The following is a 21,737-nucleotide window of genomic DNA, read 5'->3' on the forward strand; positions in this document are numbered from 1 at the left end:
TCTCTACTTGCAAATGATCAATCCCCTCAGCTGCCACAAGTAGCAAACATTTCCGAATGCCTAAGGCCTCGGCTTCAATTGGTGAAGAGAAAGAGTAAAGAATTGAGCCAGCAACTAATGGAGAATTTTTACTTGTTTAAAGACGAGTTATGCTATGGAAGTTCTATAAAAAACAAGAAAAGGTAAATGTTAATCAATGGAAACCAGACAAGAGATGCCCCTTTTGAACTTTGAATTTCATAATAGTCTTCCCACCTACTTTAGGGTGTTCTTTCACATCCTTCACTTGGGGAAGTGCTTCTAACACATATAACAACTGATCAGTGGAGACACATTGTATGAAAATGATGGCTTTAACTTTTATGTAGAAAGAACAAAATTTTGAGGACAAAAAAATCTATATTTACTGTGAGACGAGATCTGTTTCACTATGATTGTAATTGTTTATCCATACCTTCTCAATTCACAAAGCAAATCATGTATATATAAAAATAAAAGTGAAAGGATGTAGACATGCATTAACAAATAACTCATATAACCCGTGAAAAGTTTTCTTCAAGACATTATTAATCCAATAATTCATTGAGGCCCCAATAAGAAAGATATAATACTTGATATGAGACGTTTCATTTGAAGCTTGGCATTACTTTGTTGTTACGGGCCCATGACATCAGTCCTAAGCCTACGCATTTCGAGCAATGGTAATGGATAGTCTTTTAAGGCTTGTTTGGTTACTTGAGTTTGGAGATTTAATCTAGAGATTTCAAATCTATGGAGTCATGGTTCATAAAATTAATTGTTTGGTTAGCCTGAATCTTTGGAATGAAATCTATAGTTCATCCTGAAAAAACATACATGGGGTCACAGTTCAATTGTTTAGAGCTTTTATAGTAGGGGTGAAATCTTTGGATTTCATCTCATACCCATAAATCTACAGATTCATGTTTTTAGTGTGTATGAAATCTAAGGGATTCACACAACCAAACGGGTATAAATCTCTCATTTGTGAAAACAGGTCCTTAAATAAGTTGCTTTGAGCTTGTCAATTAGGATCATTTGCTTGGTCTTATTACATGCGCCATCAGCAAGAGTTGAACCAACGATCTCTTCACTAAGAGGTGTTGGTCAATACTAATCGAACAACCCTGCATCTCGGCAGGTCTCATGCAAATTGGTAGTTCTAATCTTCAAAACTGGAACACTTAATTGGCAACCAGGTCCGATGAGTTTGTGATGCAGTCCAAACTTTAGGGCCTAGGCTCAGCAGAAATTTCTCTTCAGCAGGTGGGCCGAGACAAGTTAAAATGGGCTCAGGTTGAGTATGACCCAGTTTGGCAATTGATATTGCTCAATATAATGTGAAACAAATTTGAATAGCCCAGTAACAAAAACAATAATTGGGCCGGCCCAAGTTTTTATCTGAAGTCCAGGCCCAACCCAGAACTGAGGTTAATTGGGTTGAGATTTCAGAGCCCAGCCTTGCCGGGCTCAACTCAGCCACAAACAGACTGATTGGACCAGTTTAGCCTTGGTTGTTATTTTAATCATTTCAGAACTCATTGGGCCTGCTATCAAAATTTCTCGATAGAAATGACTCATTTGATAACCCACCAAGTGCTTCTACTTCGAGAAACATTAGAAGTAGGTTTGAGGTTTTTGGAAGTAAAAACACTTTTATAGGCGTTTGATAAAACTCGATTGCTTCTAAAAGCATAAATAATACTAGTAAGTAATTCATTGTAGTAATCGAAGATAGAAAAGGTGAAGAGAAACTTGGGTCACCAAAGATAAAGAAGATGAAGAACCTGAATGACCCTTCATCCCTATCATCAAGGTTCAAGAAGTAAACGAATGGAACAATATGAAAAGGTTTTAGTAGAGTTGTTATGTTTAGGATGTCAAATTCGAGTAATACCCGTCTCTAAAACTATTTCACTTGAACTTAGCGGGACCAACTTTTGCTTCGAGTAACAGACACACCAACAAATTCTCAAATGTATTTCTTGAAGCATAATGTTTTCATAAATTTTAACTTAGGGTTCAACTTCAGTGTTGCGCATTTAATGCGCCGCACTGTGCTGTCACCCTTTCAACCAACTACGAGACGGACAGTCAAGATCGATTTTGGTCTCAACCATTGGCAGCAGGTACTTTCTATCTCGTGGTAGCAGGTGATGCGCATTAAATGCGCAACATTCAATGCGCCACATTGTGTTGTCACGCTTTCAACCACTTACGAGACGGACGGTCAATATTGATTTTAATGTCAACCATTGGCAACAAGTGCTTTCGATCTCGATTGTTGGTAGCAGGTGATGCGCATTAAATGCGCAGCATTCAAGTCTCACTCTTCAACTTATGTTGCAAAAATCACTAGAAATGAAATAGCTTCATCAAACAGTTTTCCACCAATTTTTTTGTTTCTTGAAACAAGAAACCCCAAAAACTGTTTTTGAGTGAGTTATTAAACGGCTACTACTTTCCTGCCTTTTGAGTGTAAGTAGGTTATCTACCTTGTTGGGTACCATTTGGTGCTTTCTTAGGTCACACGTCCTAAAAATATTTAGATCTTATGGTGCAGCTTTTGGTGGTTTGACAAGTCATGTTCTTAGAAGTTGACTCATTTTTTTGTTTCCTCTGTTTGGTGTGGTGAGCAGAATTAAATTTGCAGAGGGATTCTGAGTCCATATGACGACAAACACGTTGAAGCCTCCTTTAAAAACAAATTATTCTACTGTATTAATTGTTTAATCAGGCAACCAAACCATTTTATTGTGTTCTGCATTATTTGGTTCCATGTATAAAGATAAAACATAGTTAATACTTAATAGAAACCAACAGTTTAAGTGTCATTGTTAAGCAATTCAAGAACATCTTTAACACTGAATTCTAATTTAAAATTTGTTTCTCACTAACACAAGTAATCTTGTAGTTTTTTCCCCTAACACGTTAACACAAATATTATTTTTATTCACCTCACGATATTATTGATAAAGGGGATTAGAGAATCTATCGTGAAAAACGGATATTAAATTTAACTTGGATTTTGATATATGGTTTTGATACAATATTGACTCCCTAGGTAAAAGAAAAACATAGAAGCCCACGTTCATAGTTTTCCTTAAAGCTTCATTAATTTTGATCGAAACGAAACCTAGAAAGGACCACAAGATCTCCAAAAACTCATTTTTTGGTGGTTAGCAAAATCAATAGTAAATCCAAATCTCTTTAGTTTGTGTTCCTCTCAAGGATAAGGTTAATTAAACAATTTGCATTAGTTTATTTTACTCAAATTTGAACTAAAACAAAGACTTGGTTGTTGTATACATTTTTTTAAAAAAAAAGAGGCAATGGGAACATAACCACTTTGTTTTTTTGGGTCTTGTGGGAGAAACACAGATGAACAGGGGAGCAGGAGAACCATTTTGTTCTTGTGTCTTGTCTAAGTGGATCATTGATAACAGAATCTCAGGCCAATCAGAGAGATTAAAATAAAATTTCTTGGCTAGACATTCTGAAGCAGGTTGACGTTTAGCTGCTAGATTTATATATACATTTGTGGACTTTGGCAGTGCAAATTTTAAGCAAATCTATTCTCTTAGTTGTTTCTATCTGGGTTTATTTTTATATATATATTACCCTTCAGGTATCGCTGTTCTTCCTTTTGAAGACATGGATATATTATGAAGATGTTCTCAGAAGATAATAAAAGTTATATTGAGTTTTGTCACAGAATATGAATGGAGACCAGCAAAAGAGATTGAAACAAAACAAAGAAATGGGCCTACAAGGTTTAGAAGAATTATCAACTCTACCATTCTCTGAAAGTGACTAAAGGCATTGCTGACTGGTAGTTGAAGACCAATGATACTTGTGTGTTTTAGTAGTTTTTTAGTAGTTTGAAAATGGAAATCAAAACTCAGAAAAGGTAGTCTCTAATGAATGGAACCTGAATATTGCTGATGAATGGGATAGATATTGACTAGTGCAAGATAGATTGGTGAGAATCTGAATGGGTATTGAAGTAGATATTTGAGGATACACCAAAATTCTAGAAGGGGTTTGGGTTTGTGAATCTTATGGGTGATCAATGAACTGTCCTATAAGAGTGAATGACTTTATGGTATCCATGCAATACTGTGATTTTAATTCTTGGATGGAGTAGATCAGAGAGTTGTGTGGTACTTTCCATAGGGTTTTTAGTGTCAGATATGTTGGTGCCACCAAATTTATCAGACAGTTGGACCGTGAATGAACTAGTCCATCAAATCATATTTCTACACTCACATGAAGTAATGAAACCCACACTTAAAGGGTCTGTTAGTGTCAGACAAGACAATAGGGTTTCAAGGTTTGAGAGTACTAAGTGAGAGCTTAGATAAAAATAATTAGAAGTGTGTATCATTACATAATATTGAAATGGTAGTATTTATATCTAACATACCAAGGGCGAATGTATTTAATGCATCCTAGTGCACTTCACAAGCCTAATAGGGAGGTTGTCAGACGGCACCTTACAAGATACGGGGTAAGGGCATCTTGTGATCATTGTCCTCGGCCTAATCATAGGTCACCAACGATTGGAAAATATAATCGGGTGGAACCCAAGTCCACAAACACCATCTCCGTTCACTTGTAGTTGGTCTTTGGGTATATATTAGGTCGAACCCTTGGGCTGGGGATTCAGCCTCCAGTTCGACAATTAAGCTGATGGTTAGCACATTTTGGCCTAACACAAGTGACCCCCGGGAATTAAATCGTCTATATGACTCAAATCATGCCAACACAATTGATGTTAACCCCTCAATGATAAGGTAAGGTTGAGGTCCTTTACATAGATCATTCTACCCCATAAAATTCTTCATGGGACAATATTGCAATGGGTTCTACTCAAATTAAAATACAATGAATTCAATACATTTCGTACAAAGGACATGACTATTGACTATACTGAAAGGTGAAGAAAAGGAACATAAATATAGAGATAGGTGGAACCATTGATTATTCTACTAGCTGGTCTTGACACTTTGAACAATCAACCAACAAACTTTTCTGCTAAGGTGTCGCTGGAAAGTTTCAACCGTCAAATTGGTAAATTTGAATTCTCATATATTAAAATTTTTGGAGGAAAGGTAGATCTTTTCTGTTTCAATAATGAATTGATCTGATATTTTTTGTTTTCTTTGGATTAGAGCATTGATCTGATAGTTACTGGGATTGTGTCAAAAAAACAATCTAATTTGATGTGAATTTTCTTTGTTACGGTGGTAATGGTATCCGTTTATGCAGTTAGATCAGGTGGTCTTAGATTCGAATCTCTATTCTTCTTCACCTTCTTGCCATCTCCATAAACTACTTAAGATGTTAAGATACTACATTATTGAAATAATAAGTATTGCTCCCCATGCAAGAGCATCATATTTATTTTAAATTTATGAAGATTTAGTGTATTATGTATATAGTACTTAAGTACCTCTCTGAATCTCTGAAATTAAATGGTCTCTGATAGTTGTACATGTCTTTCAGATAAGATTTGAAGTCAATTAACTCCCTGAATTGGCTTTAATGATCAACTGGCTTCCACAGTTTGCATTGAACTGCTCATCAAAGGGTTCAATGAGAGAAATCTTCACCATGCTCATTTGTTTAGCTCAAGATCATTGTAATTAATTTATTCTTTTCTGCAACCAGTACAAATTTCACTGTTGTTCCAGCAGATAAATAATGCAAGCTACCTGGTCCTTATTAGGCAAATCTTTCATTTCATTACCCATGATTGCTCAGAAAATTTCACGAGAAATATAACAAAAGCTGACATGATACCAACAGTGTCGTCAAACATTCCTAGTTCCTACCAGTCCATGCATGTTTTTTCAGTCTTGCTCACTCTCTTGACTCATCTCCAGATAAATCTTCCAAGAGAAAAGGACCCAGAGAAAGTTAGGCGCCTCTGGCACTTCTAACTATCTGGGGGTTGTGTAGCTATTTGCGATTGATAGCACACAGAGAAAGAGAGAGCCGTGTGTGACTTGAACTGTGTAACTCTATTCACTTTCAAAGTTTCAAGAATTAATCTAAAACAATGCAGGAAGAAGAGTAGTTGCAACTTGCAACACTGTTTAGTGGTGTGTGTTTCTCTTTCAAGTCTCCTCTATCTTCTCTAAACTGACTTATATTTCAAAAAAAAATTCCTAAACTCCCAGTAGTGACGATATCTCTTATGTCACATTTGCATCACATTCTCTTTATAAAGATTACAAAAAATAATGGGTTATTTTCATCTTATCTATGACAGCATTTTGGCATGATTGTGCATTTCTTGCCGAGATATTGATATTTGATCTAACTTGGTCACCAGGGTATATTTTTGTTAAAAAGATATTTAGGGTTTGAATAAAGTTAAAATTCTTAAACTTTCTTTCATATCAGATGCAGTTAATTACTTAAATTACAATAATGGGCCTGGACTTTTTTCTATTTTGGTTAATAATTGTTGGGCCTTGACTTGTGACCCGAAGGATGGGCTTTTTCGGGCAAATCAATCTCCAACGTTTTTTTCTGACACAGATGATGATTTTTCTGAATTGATCTGGAAAAGATTTCCAGAATTTATATATATAGACGTTTTTCATTTACGTTCCATAGAGCCTCACCACATTCAGTGAATCCGAACATGTCGATAAGAACGACACCGCCGCCGCAAGTTCTTTACGTTCAGTAGTTTCTCCCACCTGTCTGAGTGAAGAACTTCAAAAACCATGGAGAACCCACTTCTCTCCAACAATGAAGACCAAGGTGATCTTCTCAGTGCAAGAAGCACCTGGGAAGCATCATTTACGGCGGAAGGAGACATCGAAAACTTGAAAGGAACCAAAGATTTCTTCAAACAGTTCGGTGTTGAATCAAAGAAGCTCTGGTTCCTCGCTGCTCCGGCGATCTTCACATCTTTATCCCAATACTCTCTCGGCGCCATTACTCAGGTCTTTGCCGGTCAACTCACCACAATCGATCTCGCCGCCGTCTCTGTCGAGAATTCTGTCATCGCTGGTTTCTCCTTCGGCGTCATGGTATGCTTTAATCTTAATTTGATTTCAGAATTCCCATTGATAACCTGCAGTATCCCTTATGATCAAATTCGTTGTTGTTGCTCTTGTTGATGGTGTTGATGGTAATGGAGCAGTTAGGGATGGGAAGTGCATTGGAGACGCTATGTGGACAAGCATTTGGAGCTGGGCAACTGGACATGTTGGGGGTTTACATGCAGAGATCTTGGGTGATTCTGAATTCAACATCAATCGTGCTGTGTTTTCTCTACATATTTGCAAGCCAATTCTTGAAATTAATTGGGCAATCGGAAGAGATCGCAAAGGCGGCTGGTACGTTTGCGATTTGGATGATTCCACAGCTTTTCGCTTATGCCGTTGAACTTCCCAATCGCCAAGTTCTTGCAGGCTCAGAGCAAGATGATGGTGATGGCATTGATATCGGCGGTGGCTCTGATACTCCACACTGTATTCAGTTGGCTTCTGATGCTGAAGCTTGGTTGGGGACTCGTCGGCGCCGCCGTCGTTCTCAACTTATCATGGTGGTTCATAGTGTTGGCTCAGATGATTTACATCTTCAGTGGTACTTGTGGTCGAGCTTGGAATGGCTTTTCATGGAAGGCCTTTCACAATCTCTGGGAATTTGTTAAGCTTTCGTTGGCATCAGCTGTCATGCTCTGGTAAGTAGTTTCAGTAATAGATTTTCACTTTCTCTGAGTCTGCAACACGAATTCGGCGTGAATGATACATGGTAGTTTCTTAGGCTCTGAGCTGTTTCTGACGTGTCTGAAACCAACCCAGAGTTGCAGAGACCGCCATGTGTGTGAGCAACGCAAGCTTCAGTAACCGAAATCCACCCGTGTACGGGTTGTATCATATTAAAACCGATACATGTCGATATTACCATCCGGTACGGTACGGACAGGAGAGCCGGCCGATCTGTTATTTTACACTGATGGAGAGCTTTCTTCAGCAGGAGAGGTGAGTGAAATGAAGAAAGCACAGCAGCAGTGGATAGGAACGTATCGTGATTCGTGAACAGTTTTGGATCCGATAACGATACAACATCCTGAAAAGTTTTACTTTTGTCGCCATTCTCAATCTCTTCCTACCAGTCCATATCCATGTTCCCTATGTAACATTTATTAGCTCTGAAATGTTGTTGCCAATCTTAAGAGGTTGGTGCGTAGTGGTGCCTGTGATGCCCAATTTTCGATAGACGACGTTACGTGAATTCTATTAAAATTCAATTAGATAAAAGAGTATATGCAAATTATACCAACATAATTATATAAATCGAATTTTTCTTGGTCTAGATTGAACCATTCTTTTGTGCGGTTGAAATTTAATAAAGTACAGGCTACGTATCCAAAGCTAGCACCACAAACATCACCACATCAGACAAACTATACCTAAACCCACCCATGCTTTCTTAGGATTATCTTTTTCTTTTCTTTGGTTGTTGCTAACTTAGTCAACCTTTGGTGGTATCTCCAGAATGGTTTTATTAATTGACACTCTGGACGTTCTTGGAGACCGATACATGATACTTAAAGATCCAACAGATATGACCTCTCTGCCCTTGTAAACAAGTTGTTAGACCTTGAAAATATCACATTTCACCTTCCAAGAAATGTAGACATGTCCACACAATAGCAAACAAATACCATAATGCTGCTAGAAATTTTTCTGGTTTTGTTTTTTTCTGGGGAATTTGGGTTCAGTTGGGGATTAATGGAGAATGGATTGAATTGGCCAAAACATATGCTGGGTTTTCCCTATTTTTGTAGTACAATTATTTTAAAAAAAAATTCTCCAGTTCTTGTTAATATCTATGTGCTTGAATTGATGCAGTCTAGAGGTATGGTACTTCATGGCTTTGATTCTCTTCGCTGGATATCTGAAGAACCCACAAGTTGCTGTGGATAGCCTGTCGATATGGTAAGTCTAAAGCTGATACACAAGGTTCACCATTTCCATTTTGACAATTAAAGTTCAGTTCTGATATCTTTTATCTCCAATGTTGCAGTATGAACATTTTGGGTTGGGCAGTGATGCTGGCTATTGGATTCAATGCAGCCATAAGGTTTGAAACAGAACAAGAAACCCAAATTTATAGCCTTCTGTTCAGTTTCCAAATTTTCAACTAATGGTGATGACTGACTGACTATGCAGTGTGAGGGTTTCCAATGAATTGGGAGCAGGGCATCCAAGAACAGCTAAGTTTGCAGTAGTAGTGGTGGTTATTACTTCATTCATTATGGGCCTTATCCTCTCAGTCATCCTACTCATCACCAGAAACGAATTCCCAATTGCATTTTCAAGTAGCACTGATGTCAGGAAGCTTGTAACTGAGCTTACCCCATGGCTTGCAACTTCCATTGTCATCAACAATGTCCAACCTGTTCTCTCTGGTAAATTCCCTTCATCTATTTCTGTCTCTTCAAGGCTTTCAAGGAAAAGAATAGATGATCATGTCTTTGTTGGTGTGTTGAGTGTGTTTTATTTGTGTCTTCTTCGTGGTTGTGCATCCTTCCTTAACAGTCATGAAATGATTTTGTGTTTGCTATATTTTCAGGGGTGGCCATTGGAGCAGGGTGGCAAGCTGTTGTTGCTTATGTAAACATTGCTTGCTATTACATATTTGGGATCCCATTAGGGCTCTTATTGGGCTATAAGTTCGACTTTGGTGTCACGGTAACCTTCTTTCCTAAAGCACATCTCAACTTTAAATGAAGATTTACAGAAATTCTGAAATTTGCCATGAAATCTTTTTATGCTTCAGGGTATTTGGTGTGGAATGCTCTGTGGTACAGTTCTGCAGACATGCGTGCTCTTCTGGTTGATTTACAGAACCAACTGGAATAAAGAGGTAAGAAAAGTTCAATTTTTACAGGGATTAGAAACCCAGAATTGGGAATGGACTAATTGGATTTCAATTCTTTAATCAATGATAGTGCCCTTCTCTGTTCTGAGATAGAATCATCAAAATGGATCTTGATCTTCTTTTCCTTTTCTTGTTTTGCAATAGGCATCAATTGCTGAGGATAGGATACGACTGTGGGGAGGACAGATTGATCAGAAATCCAATGACATAGAGAAGTAAAGCCAAAATGCCACACCATACTCCATTTGGATCACAAATAAAGGAACAATGGGCGCATGGAGCTTCTCTTCCAAGTTGATTGATGGTTTCTGGTTCTTTTGTAAACAAGGAAGAGGTTCTTAATGTCAATGCTACAGGTGGGTCTCTTCTCAAACTCATGGAGAAAGAAACACAGTTCATGTGTTAATTTTTTTTATGGTAGACCCAGAGCACAAGCGAGGTGTTCAATGTACAAGTTCAACTTGAATGTTCCTTCTCAGATTAATTAATCAAATCGTTTCAGTTCTCTCTATTGAGGAGCAGTGAGGTTATAATCCTAGTTACTTCAGTTGTGAATGATCTAATCCTAACTTTTATGATCACCTATTGATTTTTGAGCTCCAATGTTGGATGGTTTTCCCAAAAGCTGCAACTATTTCTTGATGCAGAGAGATAAGGGGGTTGGATAAGACAACAAATTAAATTTGACTTTTAGTTATTTCTGTCCATTAATACACTTAGAACAAAGATTTCTAGATGTTATCACCATAGGATAATGAGCAAAAATTTAATACTATTGAATTTAGAAAAAACAAAACTATTAACATTATTTATATAAAAATTATTTGATAATAATATGTCACGTTTATCATTCCATCTTGTAGATACTTGTTTCGAACCACAAAAAAATTATTAATAAAAATATTTGATAAATAAATTCATACAAATTTTTTCTATTCATTAATTGAGGACATGAAGAACAAATTTTAGTGACAAAAATGTAGAGGTTAATGAAAAAGACCTTGCCAAAAACAAATTAGAAATCTCAATATTTTTCAACGGTAGAAAATATATTAATAGATCAAATTGAAAAAGAAAATTATAAGTGAAACTTTCCTCTTATTATTATATGTTATTTGTCCTAAAACAATTGTATTTTATTGAAGGATTACCCATGCAAATTTCGTTCCAAAGTTCTAACTTAGGAAGTTATGAGTTCTTAATCGATTACGTCTCAAAAGTGAAGTCAAACATTGATGTAATTTCTTATTTTTAAGAAATGTCTATTCAATAGAAATATTATTTTAGGCATTGATAATTCCCTAAATGTTTATTCATTCATAAATACCATAAACAGTTTAGTTGTTTTTGAAAACAGGAACATTATTTAAACATTTTTATAGAACTTGTTTTTTGAAGTAAAAACATTATTAGCAGGTTCTAGTAGAGTTCTTATCAAGGTGCGACATTTTGGAAAATTTTGCCGGTTCGCACCCTGGCAAAACTAGGCAAATCGGCAAAATTTGTCGATTTTTTGCAGACTTTTCAAGTGAATTTTCGTCAATTTTGGGCTCCTCTTGGGTAACTGGGTTGAGGAAGTACTCAGATTACCCTTACAGTTTTGTTATAATTGGAATCAGCTCTGTGATAACCCACAACCGCCGTCGGAGAGATAGAAGGAGGAGGAGGAAACATTTCCGCCGCCGTCGGAGAGATAGAAGGAGGAGGAGGAAATGTTTTCCACCACTATCGGAGAGATAGAAGAAGACGATTAGACAACAATGGATTCGGTGATTCCAGTGAAGAAATCGGCCACAGATCTCAAATTCCGTGAGGATAAGGTGGACTTTAGCCTATATTCCCGGCGTGACGTTTGAAGAAATCATATTTCAGTTCAAAAAATGTTGCCCTTTGCCGATCCGGCCGAAATTTAGCTAATTTTGGCAAAAAATTTTTCTATGGTTCTTATGTTTAGAATGTTAAATTCCATGAATACCCCTCTAAATCTTTCGCTTAAACCTAGTATGCACCCCATTTTTCATTCGAGAAACAAATGTTGAAAACATACGCAAAAATAAATACTTAGTTGCATCAAAATTGTTTCTTGAGCAATAAATTTCCGTAAGTTTCAATTTTTATTTAAAAAATCACTTGAAGTGAAACAGTTTTACAAACCGTTGTCAACCGATTTTTTTTATTTCTTGTTGTAAAAAAACACTATAAACTATTTTTAAATAGAGTCCAGAACGCATTGTTCTCCAACGACGTGGAGGTAATTTTAAATGGGCCTTGAGTCATCGTATGATGATGGGCTTCTCAATCGATCTCGACATGTTCCCTGAATGCCAGACTTGCCAATGCCACCTTGACGTTACAAGATTTTTTGTTTTTTACAATCTTTTCGAAATCTTACATGAACTGGATGAATTCAATTCCCAGCATTTATACCATTGGTACCTTCCATGATTGCCTCGAAATTCTCGGCCACAAATTCTTCGGCGACTGGACTTTGGGTTTGCATCTGGATTTGGATCCTCTCTGATCAGAACAAAGAAGAAACTCGATCTCCCACAGTTTCCAAGAAATTAAATGATGGATAACGCAAACCTGCAACCACTTCTCTCCAACCTCCACAGAGTAAGGAGCACCTCCTGCGACGTCAAAGAAGGAGACATCACACCCATAAAAGGACTAAGTGAGTTCTCCACCCAGTTCAGAGCTGAATCCAAAAAACTCTGGTACCTTGCCGGACCGGCAATCTTCACTTCCTTATGCCAATACTCTCTAGGCGCCATTACACAGGTTTTAGCCGGTCAATTGCCCGGCACTCTCGACCTCGCCGCCGTCTCCGTCGAGAACTCTGTCATCGCTGGTTTCTCCTTCGGTGTCATGGTAAGGGACTAATCTACCCGAATCATGTAAAAATCTTGCTTGTCCTTGTTCTTGTTCTTGTTCTTTTAGTTCTTCATTAATGGGGAAGAGGATGAGTTTTAACATTTCGTTACTATTGTTGATGATGAAAAATAGTTAGGGATGGGGAGTGCATTGGAGACGCTATGTGGGCAAGCATTTGGAGCTGGGCAGCTGGACATGTTGGGGATCTACATGCAGAGATCATGGGTGATTTTGATTTCCACGGCCATCGTTCTGAGTTTTATGTACATATTTGCAGAGCCATGCATGAAACTCATGGGACAAACAGATGAGATCTCTGAGGCAACTGGGATTTTTGCGATATGGATGATTCCGCAGTTGTTCGCCTATGCCATGAACTTCCCCATCGCCAAGTTCTTGCAGGCTCAGAGCAAGATGATGGCTATGGCTTTGATATCAGCGGTTGCACTGGTTCTCCATGCATTCTTTAGTTGGTTCCTGATGCTGAGGCTTGGCTGGGGATTGAGCGGCGCAGCCATCGTTCTCAACGCTTCTTGGTGGTTCATAGTGGTGGCTCAGCTGGTTTACATCTTCAGTGGGACATGCGGTCGAGCTTGGTCTGGCTTCTCATGGAAGGCCTTCCAGAACCTCTGGGGTTTCGTCAGGCTATCTGTGGCATCTGCCGTCATGCTCTGGTGAGAATAAATCGAAGAAGAACTTAACTCTTACATGAACTTCTGTTAATTGCAGTGTTGAAGTAGCTAACTATTTTCTCATTATCATTTGAGTTATTCTTTATCTTTTTTATGCTTACTGATCATTTCTGCATTTTCTGCTTATAATGTTCTCTCTTATTATGGAATTGTTGCAGTCTTGAAGTGTGGTATTTCATGGCTTTGATCCTCTTTGCTGGATATCTCAAGAATCCAGAAGTTTCTGTGGATGCCCTCTCCATATGGTGATCTCCCAACTCGTTACTCTTTTCCTTTCAGCATGCTTCTGAACTCATTGGGATTGAAATTCCACCCACCGATACTAATGCTATATGAAAGTCAGACAACTTAATTCTAATAAGGTAATAAACTGAAAATAATAATAAAATTCCTCTGGTTCATAATTCTTTTATAAAATCATAGGAATTTGAAACTCCAACAACTTAAAATGATGTTTAATGAAAGTCAATGAACTTGATTCTAGAATGTAATAAAAAAAAACAGACTTCAAATGAGTCCAAACAGTATCCTGCTATTTGATTCTTTTATATATTCTTTATAACTTTTGGTCGAAATCTTATTATTATTATTTTTTTCATATATAGTTGTCTATGTCATATCATCAAAATGCATGAAAGACATTGTTAGAATGAACACCAATAAATTACAAATAGAATTATATACAAAGACAAAAAATTTAATGTGGTTTCCATACTTAACATGGTGTGCTATGTTCATAGATATAAAACTTTTATCATGTAAAAAGAAGACTATAATAGAGATCTGTGAACCAATCGCCAGAGTAATACTTCAAAAAATTCTCACTAAAATTTTAAGGCAAAAATCTCACATCTCACAATGACTTCATAAAAGAACATAGGGACTATTTATAGAATCTAATCAGGTAAATAGTCGACCCATTGGGTCAGATCATACCGTACAATCTCTTTGTTTCTATAACATATCTTATGAATTGGATTTTTCAAGTCGCTCACTAAAATATGTTGGTACCAACTTATGGGTACGTTTTCAAAGCTGGGTACCAGAATTTGGATCTCATAGATGACATACATAACGATGTGATCAAATCTATTTAGAAACGCCATGTCCAAATGAGATTATTTTTCTTTTTCTTTTTCTTTTTTTTTGGGTAAAACACAGTATATATAAAAGGTATCACAGCTTTGATTTCTTTCATTGTTTATCTTCAATTTTGCAGTATGAACATTTTGGGTTGGGCAGGGATGCTGGCTGTTGGATTCAATGCGGCCATAAGGTTTGCTCCAAAAGAAACCCAAAACCCAAATCACAGCTTTTTTTTTAACTTCAAACCAACGGTAATGACTTCATTTCATATGCAGTGTTAGGGTTTCCAATGAATTGGGTGCAGCACATCCAAGAACTGCCAAGTTTTCAGTTGCAGTTGTGGTTGCTACTTCATTCTTCCTGGGCGTTATCCTGTCACTCATTCTGGTCATCACCAGAAAGCAGTTCCCAATTGCATTTTCAAGCAATTCTGATGTGAGAGATCTTGTATCTCAGCTAACACCATTGCTTGCAGCATCTATTGTCATCAACAATGTCCAGCCTGTTCTCTCTGGTAATAAATAATTAATACCCATGATCACTTGTCAATTGTTTAGTTTATAAATTTACCTTTTGCCTTGTTTTGTGTTTAGGGGTGGCGATTGGAGCAGGGTGGCAAGCTGTTGTTGCTTATGTTAACATAGGGTGCTATTATATATTTGGGATTCCACTGGGTCTCTTACTGGGCTATAAGATGGACATGGGTGTCATAGTAACTCTCTCTCTCTCTCTCTCTCTCTCTCTCTGCAGATCCAAAACATGTACATTCAGTTTTGATGAAGATCTATGAAATTAATCTTTGCATTTCTGATAGGATTTGTATTTGTCAGGGAATCTGGGGCGCAATGATCGGTGGAACCATTCTACAGACATGCGTGCTCTTCTGGTTCATTTACAAAACCAACTGGGATAAAGAGGTAAGGAGGATTAAAACCAGAAGTGGGATACCTGTTTCAGCCAATTTCGATCTGAAACGATCTTATATGGTTCTGGTTCTTCCATCCATATTTGTTCTCTTTTTTATGTTCTGGTATGGATATAGACTAACATAAATTCCCCTTCTTTCTCATGCAAAAGGCATCAATTGCTGAAGATAGGATACGACAGTGGGGAGGACAAACCGGTGTAAAATCTACTGACGTAGAGAAACAAACTCAGATTGGATCATAAATAAATAATATAGTTATTTTTTTTTTTTTTTTTTTTTTATCATTTGTATTTCAAATTTATGTAATCGTAAATTTAAATTAAAGGGCTTATTGTTTCTTAATTTTTCACTTATGTGAAGTTAAAATAAAGGGTAATTTTCATCTGGACCCTGAGGTTTGGTCTATGTCATTTTTAGTCCAAAAAAATCGAAACTTTGCATCTGCCTCCCCTGTACTATAGAAAAAGTCAATTTAAGGATAAATTATTACTTTTATGGCTAATTTTCCCTTTCTATTTTTTATTAAGTAAAATTTTAGTCAGTTGGATGAAGAGATTCCTCCTTCACCCATCTTTTTCATTGATTAAATTGAGCAAAGGGGGAAATTTATGTTCTCAACAGTGCGCAAAGCCACATTTGGTTTCTTCTTCTATGGTGATTGCTAAACTCATTCTTGAAGAGAACAACCATGACAGCCAGAATTCCCGTTGCTACAGGCACTGAAATGCTCCTACTTGATAGAAATCAGTTCCTTTTTTCAAAACCTAACTCGGTTTCTTGTCTATCTCATCTCCATTCGTTCACCGTCCTCCCACTGTTTTCTAGGCGAAGAAGAAGATGAGCTTGATTATTTGCTCTATCATGAAGCAGAAGGAGTGGATAGGTAGTATTGAAGAGAACACCGATGAGTTTAATTTGATTTCATTGTGAATTGTTGAGAGATTATGCAGAATGAAATCGGAGCGGTTTACTTACCTAGTCGCGGCTGTCATGTCCAGTTTAGGAATCACATCCATGGCTATTGCCTTTGTTTATTATAGATTCTACTGGCAAATGGAGGTTATTTTTCTCTATGTCTCTCTATCTCTCCCCATCTTGATCCAAGTGTTGGAATTTCTGGTTTCATATCACTTGTCATTGGCAGGGAGAAGGGCTTCCTGTATCGAAGATGTTTGGTATATTATTAATAAAAATATTTGATAAATAAATTCATATAGATTTTCTCTATTCATTAATCGATGACATAAATGGAAGCCAACAAGATTTGAGTGACAAAAATGTAGAGGTTAATGAAAAAGACCTTGCCAAGAAAAATTAAAGATCTCAACATTTTTCAACGGTAGAAAATATATTAATAGGTCAAATTGAAAAAGAAAATTGTAAGTGAAACTTTCCTCTTATTATTATATGTTATTTGCCCTAAAACAATTGTATTTTATTGAAGGATTAACCATGCAAATTTCGTTCCAAACTTAAGTTATTAATTCTTAATCGATTTCGTGTCAAAAGAGAAGTCAACATAGATGTAATTTCTTATTTTTAAAGAATGTCTATTAAATAGAAATATTATTTTATTCATTGATAACTCACTAAATGCTTATTCTTTCATAAATACCAGAAACAGTTTACTTATTTTTGAAAGCAGAAAGATTATTTTAATTTTTAATAAAACTGTTTTTTGTAAGAAAAACATTATTCGCATGTTCTAGCAGAGTTCTTATCAAGGCGTGACATTTTGGTAAATTTTGCTGATTCGTCCCCTGGCGAAACCAAGCAAACTGTCGGAACTCGCCGACTTTTTAGATAATTTTTTGTCGATTTTGAGCTTCTCTTAGGTAACTAGGTTTTGCTAGAATTGGAGTCGGCTTTGTGATAACCCACAACCGCTGTTGGAGAGGTAGATGGAGGAGGAGAAGATGTTTCCACCGCTACTGAAGAGATAGTAGATAAAGATGGAGAAGAAGAAGATTAGGTAGCGGATTCGGTGATTCCAGCTAAAATATCGGCAATGGATCTTAGATTCCATGAGGCCATGGTGGATTTTAGCTTTTATTTCAGGCAACGTTTCGTATTTTGGTTCAAAAAAAGTTTTGCCCTCTGTTGAATGGACCGAAATTTAGTGAATTTTGGTGAAATATTTTTCTATGGTTCTTATGTTTAGAATGTTAAATTCCATGAATATCCCTCTAAATCTTTCGCTTAAACCTAGCATGCACTCCAATTTTTTGTTTGAGAAACAAATATTAAAAACAGACGCAAAAACAAATAGTTGTGGCATCAAAATTGTTTCTCATAGTATAAATTTCAATAAGTTGCAACTTTTACTTCAAAAATCATCCGAAGTGAAACAGTTTTCTTTTCCACCGATTTTTTTATTTCTCGAAGCAAAAAGTACTGTAAAGTATTTTTTTGATGAATTGATATCAAATGGGTCTCATTTGGCACATAACTAGGTGTGATTCTAGCCCGCCTCCCCCCAAGTTGCTAATGGAGTCCAAGCACCTCACAACGTGCTCCCCAAGAGAAGTATATTGTCTCGTTCTGCCACAAATTATCGGCGACACTCTTCCCTTCTGCAACTGGATTTGGATCCTCTCTGATCATAACAAAGAAGAAACTCTCCCACTGTTTCCAGGAAATTAAATGATGGATAACGCAAACCTGCAACCATTTCTCTTCAACACAAAAGAAGGAGACATCACCCCCATAAACGGACTAACTGATTTCTTCACCCAGTTCCGTTCTGAATCAAAAAAACTCTGGTACCTTGCCGGACCGGCAATCTTCACTTCCCTATGTCAATACTCTCTAGGCGCCATTACACAGGTTTTAGCAGGTCAATTGCCCGGTACTCTCGACCTCGCCGCCGTCTCCGTCGAGAACGCTGTCATCGCTGGTTTCTCCTTCGGTGTCATGGTAAGGGACTCATCTACCCGAATCATGTAAAACCCTTGTTTGTTCTTGTAGTTCTTCATTAATGGGGAAGAGGATGAGTTTTAACATTTTGTCGATGATGAAACATAGTTAGGGATGGGGAGTGCATTGGAGACGCTATGTGGGCAAGCATTTGGAGCTGGGCAGCTGGACATGTTGGGGATCTACATGCAGAGATCATGGGTGATTTTGATTTCCACGGCCATCGTTCTGAGTTTTATGTACATATTTGCAGAACCATGCATGAAACTGATGGGACAAACAGATGAGATCTCTGAGGCAACTGGGGTTTTTGCGATATGGATGATTCCGCAGTTGTTCGCCTATGCCATGAACTTTCCCCATCGCCAAGTTCTTGCAGGCTCAGAGTAAGATGATGGCTATGGCTTTGATATCAGCGGTTGCACTGGTTCTCCATGCATTCTTTAGTTGGTTATTGATGCTGAGGCTTGGCTGGGGATTGAGCGGCGCAGCCATCGTTCTCAACTCTTCTTGGTGGTTCATAGTGGTGGCTCAGCTGGTTTACATCTTCAGTGGGACATGTGGTCAAGCTTGGTCTGGCTTCTCATGGAAGGCCTTCCAGAACCTCTGGGGTTTCGTCAAGCTATCTGTGGCATCTGCCGTCATGCTCTGGTGAGAATAAATCGAAGAAGTTAACTCTTACATGAGCTTCTGTTGCAGTGGTGAAGTAGCTAGTTAGCTTTTCTCATTATCATTTGAGTTATTCTTTATCTTTTTTATGCTTACTGATCATTTCTGTATTTTCTGCTTATAATGTTCTCTCTTATGGAATTGTTGCAGTCTTGAAGTGTGGTATTTCATGGCTTTGATCCTCTTTGCTGGATATCTCAAGAATCCAGAAGTTTCTGTGGATGCCCTCTCCATATGGTGATCTCCCAACTCGTTACTCATTTTTCCTTTAATCTAATGTATCAATTTGCCTTATAAGCATGTTTCTGAACTCATTGGGATTGAAAGTCAGACAAATTAATTCTAAAAGTAACATAAACTGAAAACTAAAAATAAAAATCCTCCGGTTCATTCTTTCATAAAATCATAGGAATTGAAACTTCAACAACTTGATATTAAATGAAAGTCAATGAACTCGATTCCAACAAACTTCAATAAGTCCAAACAGTATCCTGCTATTTGATTCTCTTATATACTCTTTATAATTAACTTGATTTTTTTTTCCTGTATAGTTTGTCTACATCATATCATCAAAATGCATGGAAGACATTGTTAGAAGGAACACCAATAAATTACAAATAAAACTATATACAATTCAAAGGAAGACAAAATTTAAATGTGATTCTCATACTAACATGTGTACATGCTATGTTCATACGCATTAAACTTTTATTATGTAAAATGAAGATTATAATGAAAATCTATCAACCAATCTCGGGGTAGCGTTATAAAAAATTCTCACTAAAACTTTAAAACAAAAAATTCCATATCTCACAACGGCTCCATAAATGAACATAGGGGATATTTATAGAATCTAATTAGGTAAAATAATAGGTCAAGTCGTACCATACAAGCCATTAACTTCCATCACATATCTTATTAATCGAACTTTTTAGGTCATTCACTAAAATATACAGTTAACAAACCTATGGGTATGTCTTTAAAACTGGGTACCAGAATCTTTTATCTTTATTTGAAACCGAAGAGATTGAGTACCAGAATTTGGATCACAGATGACAAACTTAATGATGTGATCAAATCTATTTAGAAAGGCAATGTCCAAAAATGAGGCTATTTTTCTTTTTCTTTTTTTGGGTAAAACACAATATGTAAATAAGGTATTTTTTGGGGGGTATTTTTTGGGTAAATCTATTGAATCTTGAATTTATTACTGGAAGTCTGGAATGTCTCAACAAGTAATACTAAATTACACTAACACCGAAGACAACCCTGAAACGCATTTGATAGTAAACATCACACTAAATCCCATGCACACCAAGAACCCTAAATCAAGCAACTGGATTTGTAGTTTAAAATCTAGAAAAAACTATTTTCTGGAAATGGTTGGAAAAAACTGACAGCTTTGAATTCTTTCATTATTTGTCTTCAATGTTGCAGTATGAACATTGAGGGTTGGGCAGTGATGCTGGCTGTTGGATTCAATGCGGCCATAAGGTTTGCTCCAAAAGAAACCCAAAACCCAGTAGTCACAGCCGTTTTTTTTTCACTTCAAACCAACGGTAATGACTTCATTTCATATGCAGTGTTAGGGTTTCCAATGAATTGGGTGCAGCACATCCAAGAACTGCCAAGTTTTCAGTTGCAGTTGTGGTTGTTACTTCATTCTTCCTGGGCGTTATCCTGTCACTCATTCTGGTCATCACCAGAAAGCAGTTCCCAATTGCATTTTCAAGCAATTCTGATGTGAGAGATCTTGTATCTCAGCTAACACCATTGCTTGCAGCATCTATTGTCATCAACAATGTCCAGCCTGTTCTCTCTGGTAATAAATAACTAATACCCATGAATCACTTGTCAATTGTTTAGTATATAAATTTACCTTTTGCCTTGTTTTGTGTTTAGGGGTGGCGATTGGAGCAGGGTGGCAAGCTGTTGTTGCTTATGTTAACATAGGGTGCTATTATATATTTGGGATTCCACTGGGTCTCTTACTGGGCTATAAGATGGACATGGGTGTCATAGTAACTCTCTCTCTCTCTCTCTCTCTCTCTCTCTGCAGATCCAAAACATGTACATCCAGTTTTGATGAAGATCTATGAAATTAATCTTTGCATTTCTGATAGGATTTGTATTTCTCAGGGAATCTGGGGCGCAATGATCGGTGGAACCATTCTACAGACATGCGTGCTCTTCTGGTTCATTTACAAAACCAACTGGGATAAAGAGGTAAGGAGGATTAAAACCAGAACTGGGATACCTGTTTCAGCCAATTTCGATCTGAAACGATCTATATGGTTCTGGTTCTTCCATCCATATTTGTGCTCTTTTTTATGTTCTGGTATGGATATAGACTAATATAGATTCCCCCTCTTTCTCATGCAAAAGGCATCAATTGCTGAAGATAGGATACGACAGTGGGGAGGACAAACCGGTGTAAAATCTACTGACGTAGAGGAACAAACTCAGATTGGATCATAAATAAATAATATAGTTTTTTTTTTTTAATTTTTTAAATCATTTGTATTTCAAATTTATGTAATCGTAAATTTAAATTAAAGGGCTTATTGTTTCTTAATTTTTCACTTATGTGAAGTTAAAATAAATTACAGATATTCGTTTGGTAACATTTTTTTTATCGGGGA

The 21,737-nt window shown here is 37.0% G+C and overlaps 2 protein-coding genes and 1 pseudogene across 3 annotated transcripts; all 3 read left to right on the top strand.

Moving 5' to 3' along the window:
• The first annotated feature begins 6,631 nt into the window (after positions 1-6,631).
• On the top strand, positions 6,632-10,441 carry LOC149007133 (protein DETOXIFICATION 29-like; annotated as a pseudogene). Its single transcript, XR_016175051.1, has 8 exons — positions 6,632-7,067; positions 7,181-7,723; positions 8,898-8,984; positions 9,073-9,129; positions 9,219-9,457; positions 9,622-9,740; positions 9,829-9,915; positions 10,075-10,441. The product of XR_016175051.1 is annotated as a protein DETOXIFICATION 29-like (transcript).
• Positions 10,442-12,423: 1,982 nt separating this feature from the next.
• LOC149007134 (protein DETOXIFICATION 29-like) lies at positions 12,424-15,828 on the top strand. The gene is made up of 8 exons (XM_089165551.1): positions 12,424-12,801; positions 12,937-13,478; positions 13,655-13,741; positions 14,716-14,772; positions 14,858-15,096; positions 15,176-15,294; positions 15,413-15,499; positions 15,660-15,828. Exons 1-8 carry the CDS (start codon positions 12,499-12,501, stop codon positions 15,750-15,752), a joined length of 1,527 nt encoding a protein of 508 aa, XP_089021677.1. The 5' UTR covers positions 12,424-12,498; the 3' UTR covers positions 15,753-15,828.
• Positions 15,829-18,534: 2,706 nt separating this feature from the next.
• On the top strand, positions 18,535-21,573 carry LOC149007135 (protein DETOXIFICATION 29-like). Its single transcript, XM_089167022.1, is given in 8 exon segments — positions 18,535-18,780; positions 18,782-19,077; positions 19,246-19,332; positions 20,533-20,589; positions 20,679-20,917; positions 20,998-21,116; positions 21,235-21,321; positions 21,481-21,573. Coding segments are annotated over 8 exon segments (1,218 nt in total). The 5' UTR covers positions 18,535-18,540.
• The last annotated feature ends 164 nt before the right edge of the window (positions 21,574-21,737 follow it).

Source organism: Hakea prostrata, chromosome 8, assembly GCF_041222555.1.
Source record: "Hakea prostrata isolate BN-2017 chromosome 8, UWA_Hpros_2, whole genome shotgun sequence".
In the NCBI taxonomy this organism is placed as follows: Eukaryota; Viridiplantae; Streptophyta; class Magnoliopsida; order Proteales; family Proteaceae; genus Hakea; species Hakea prostrata.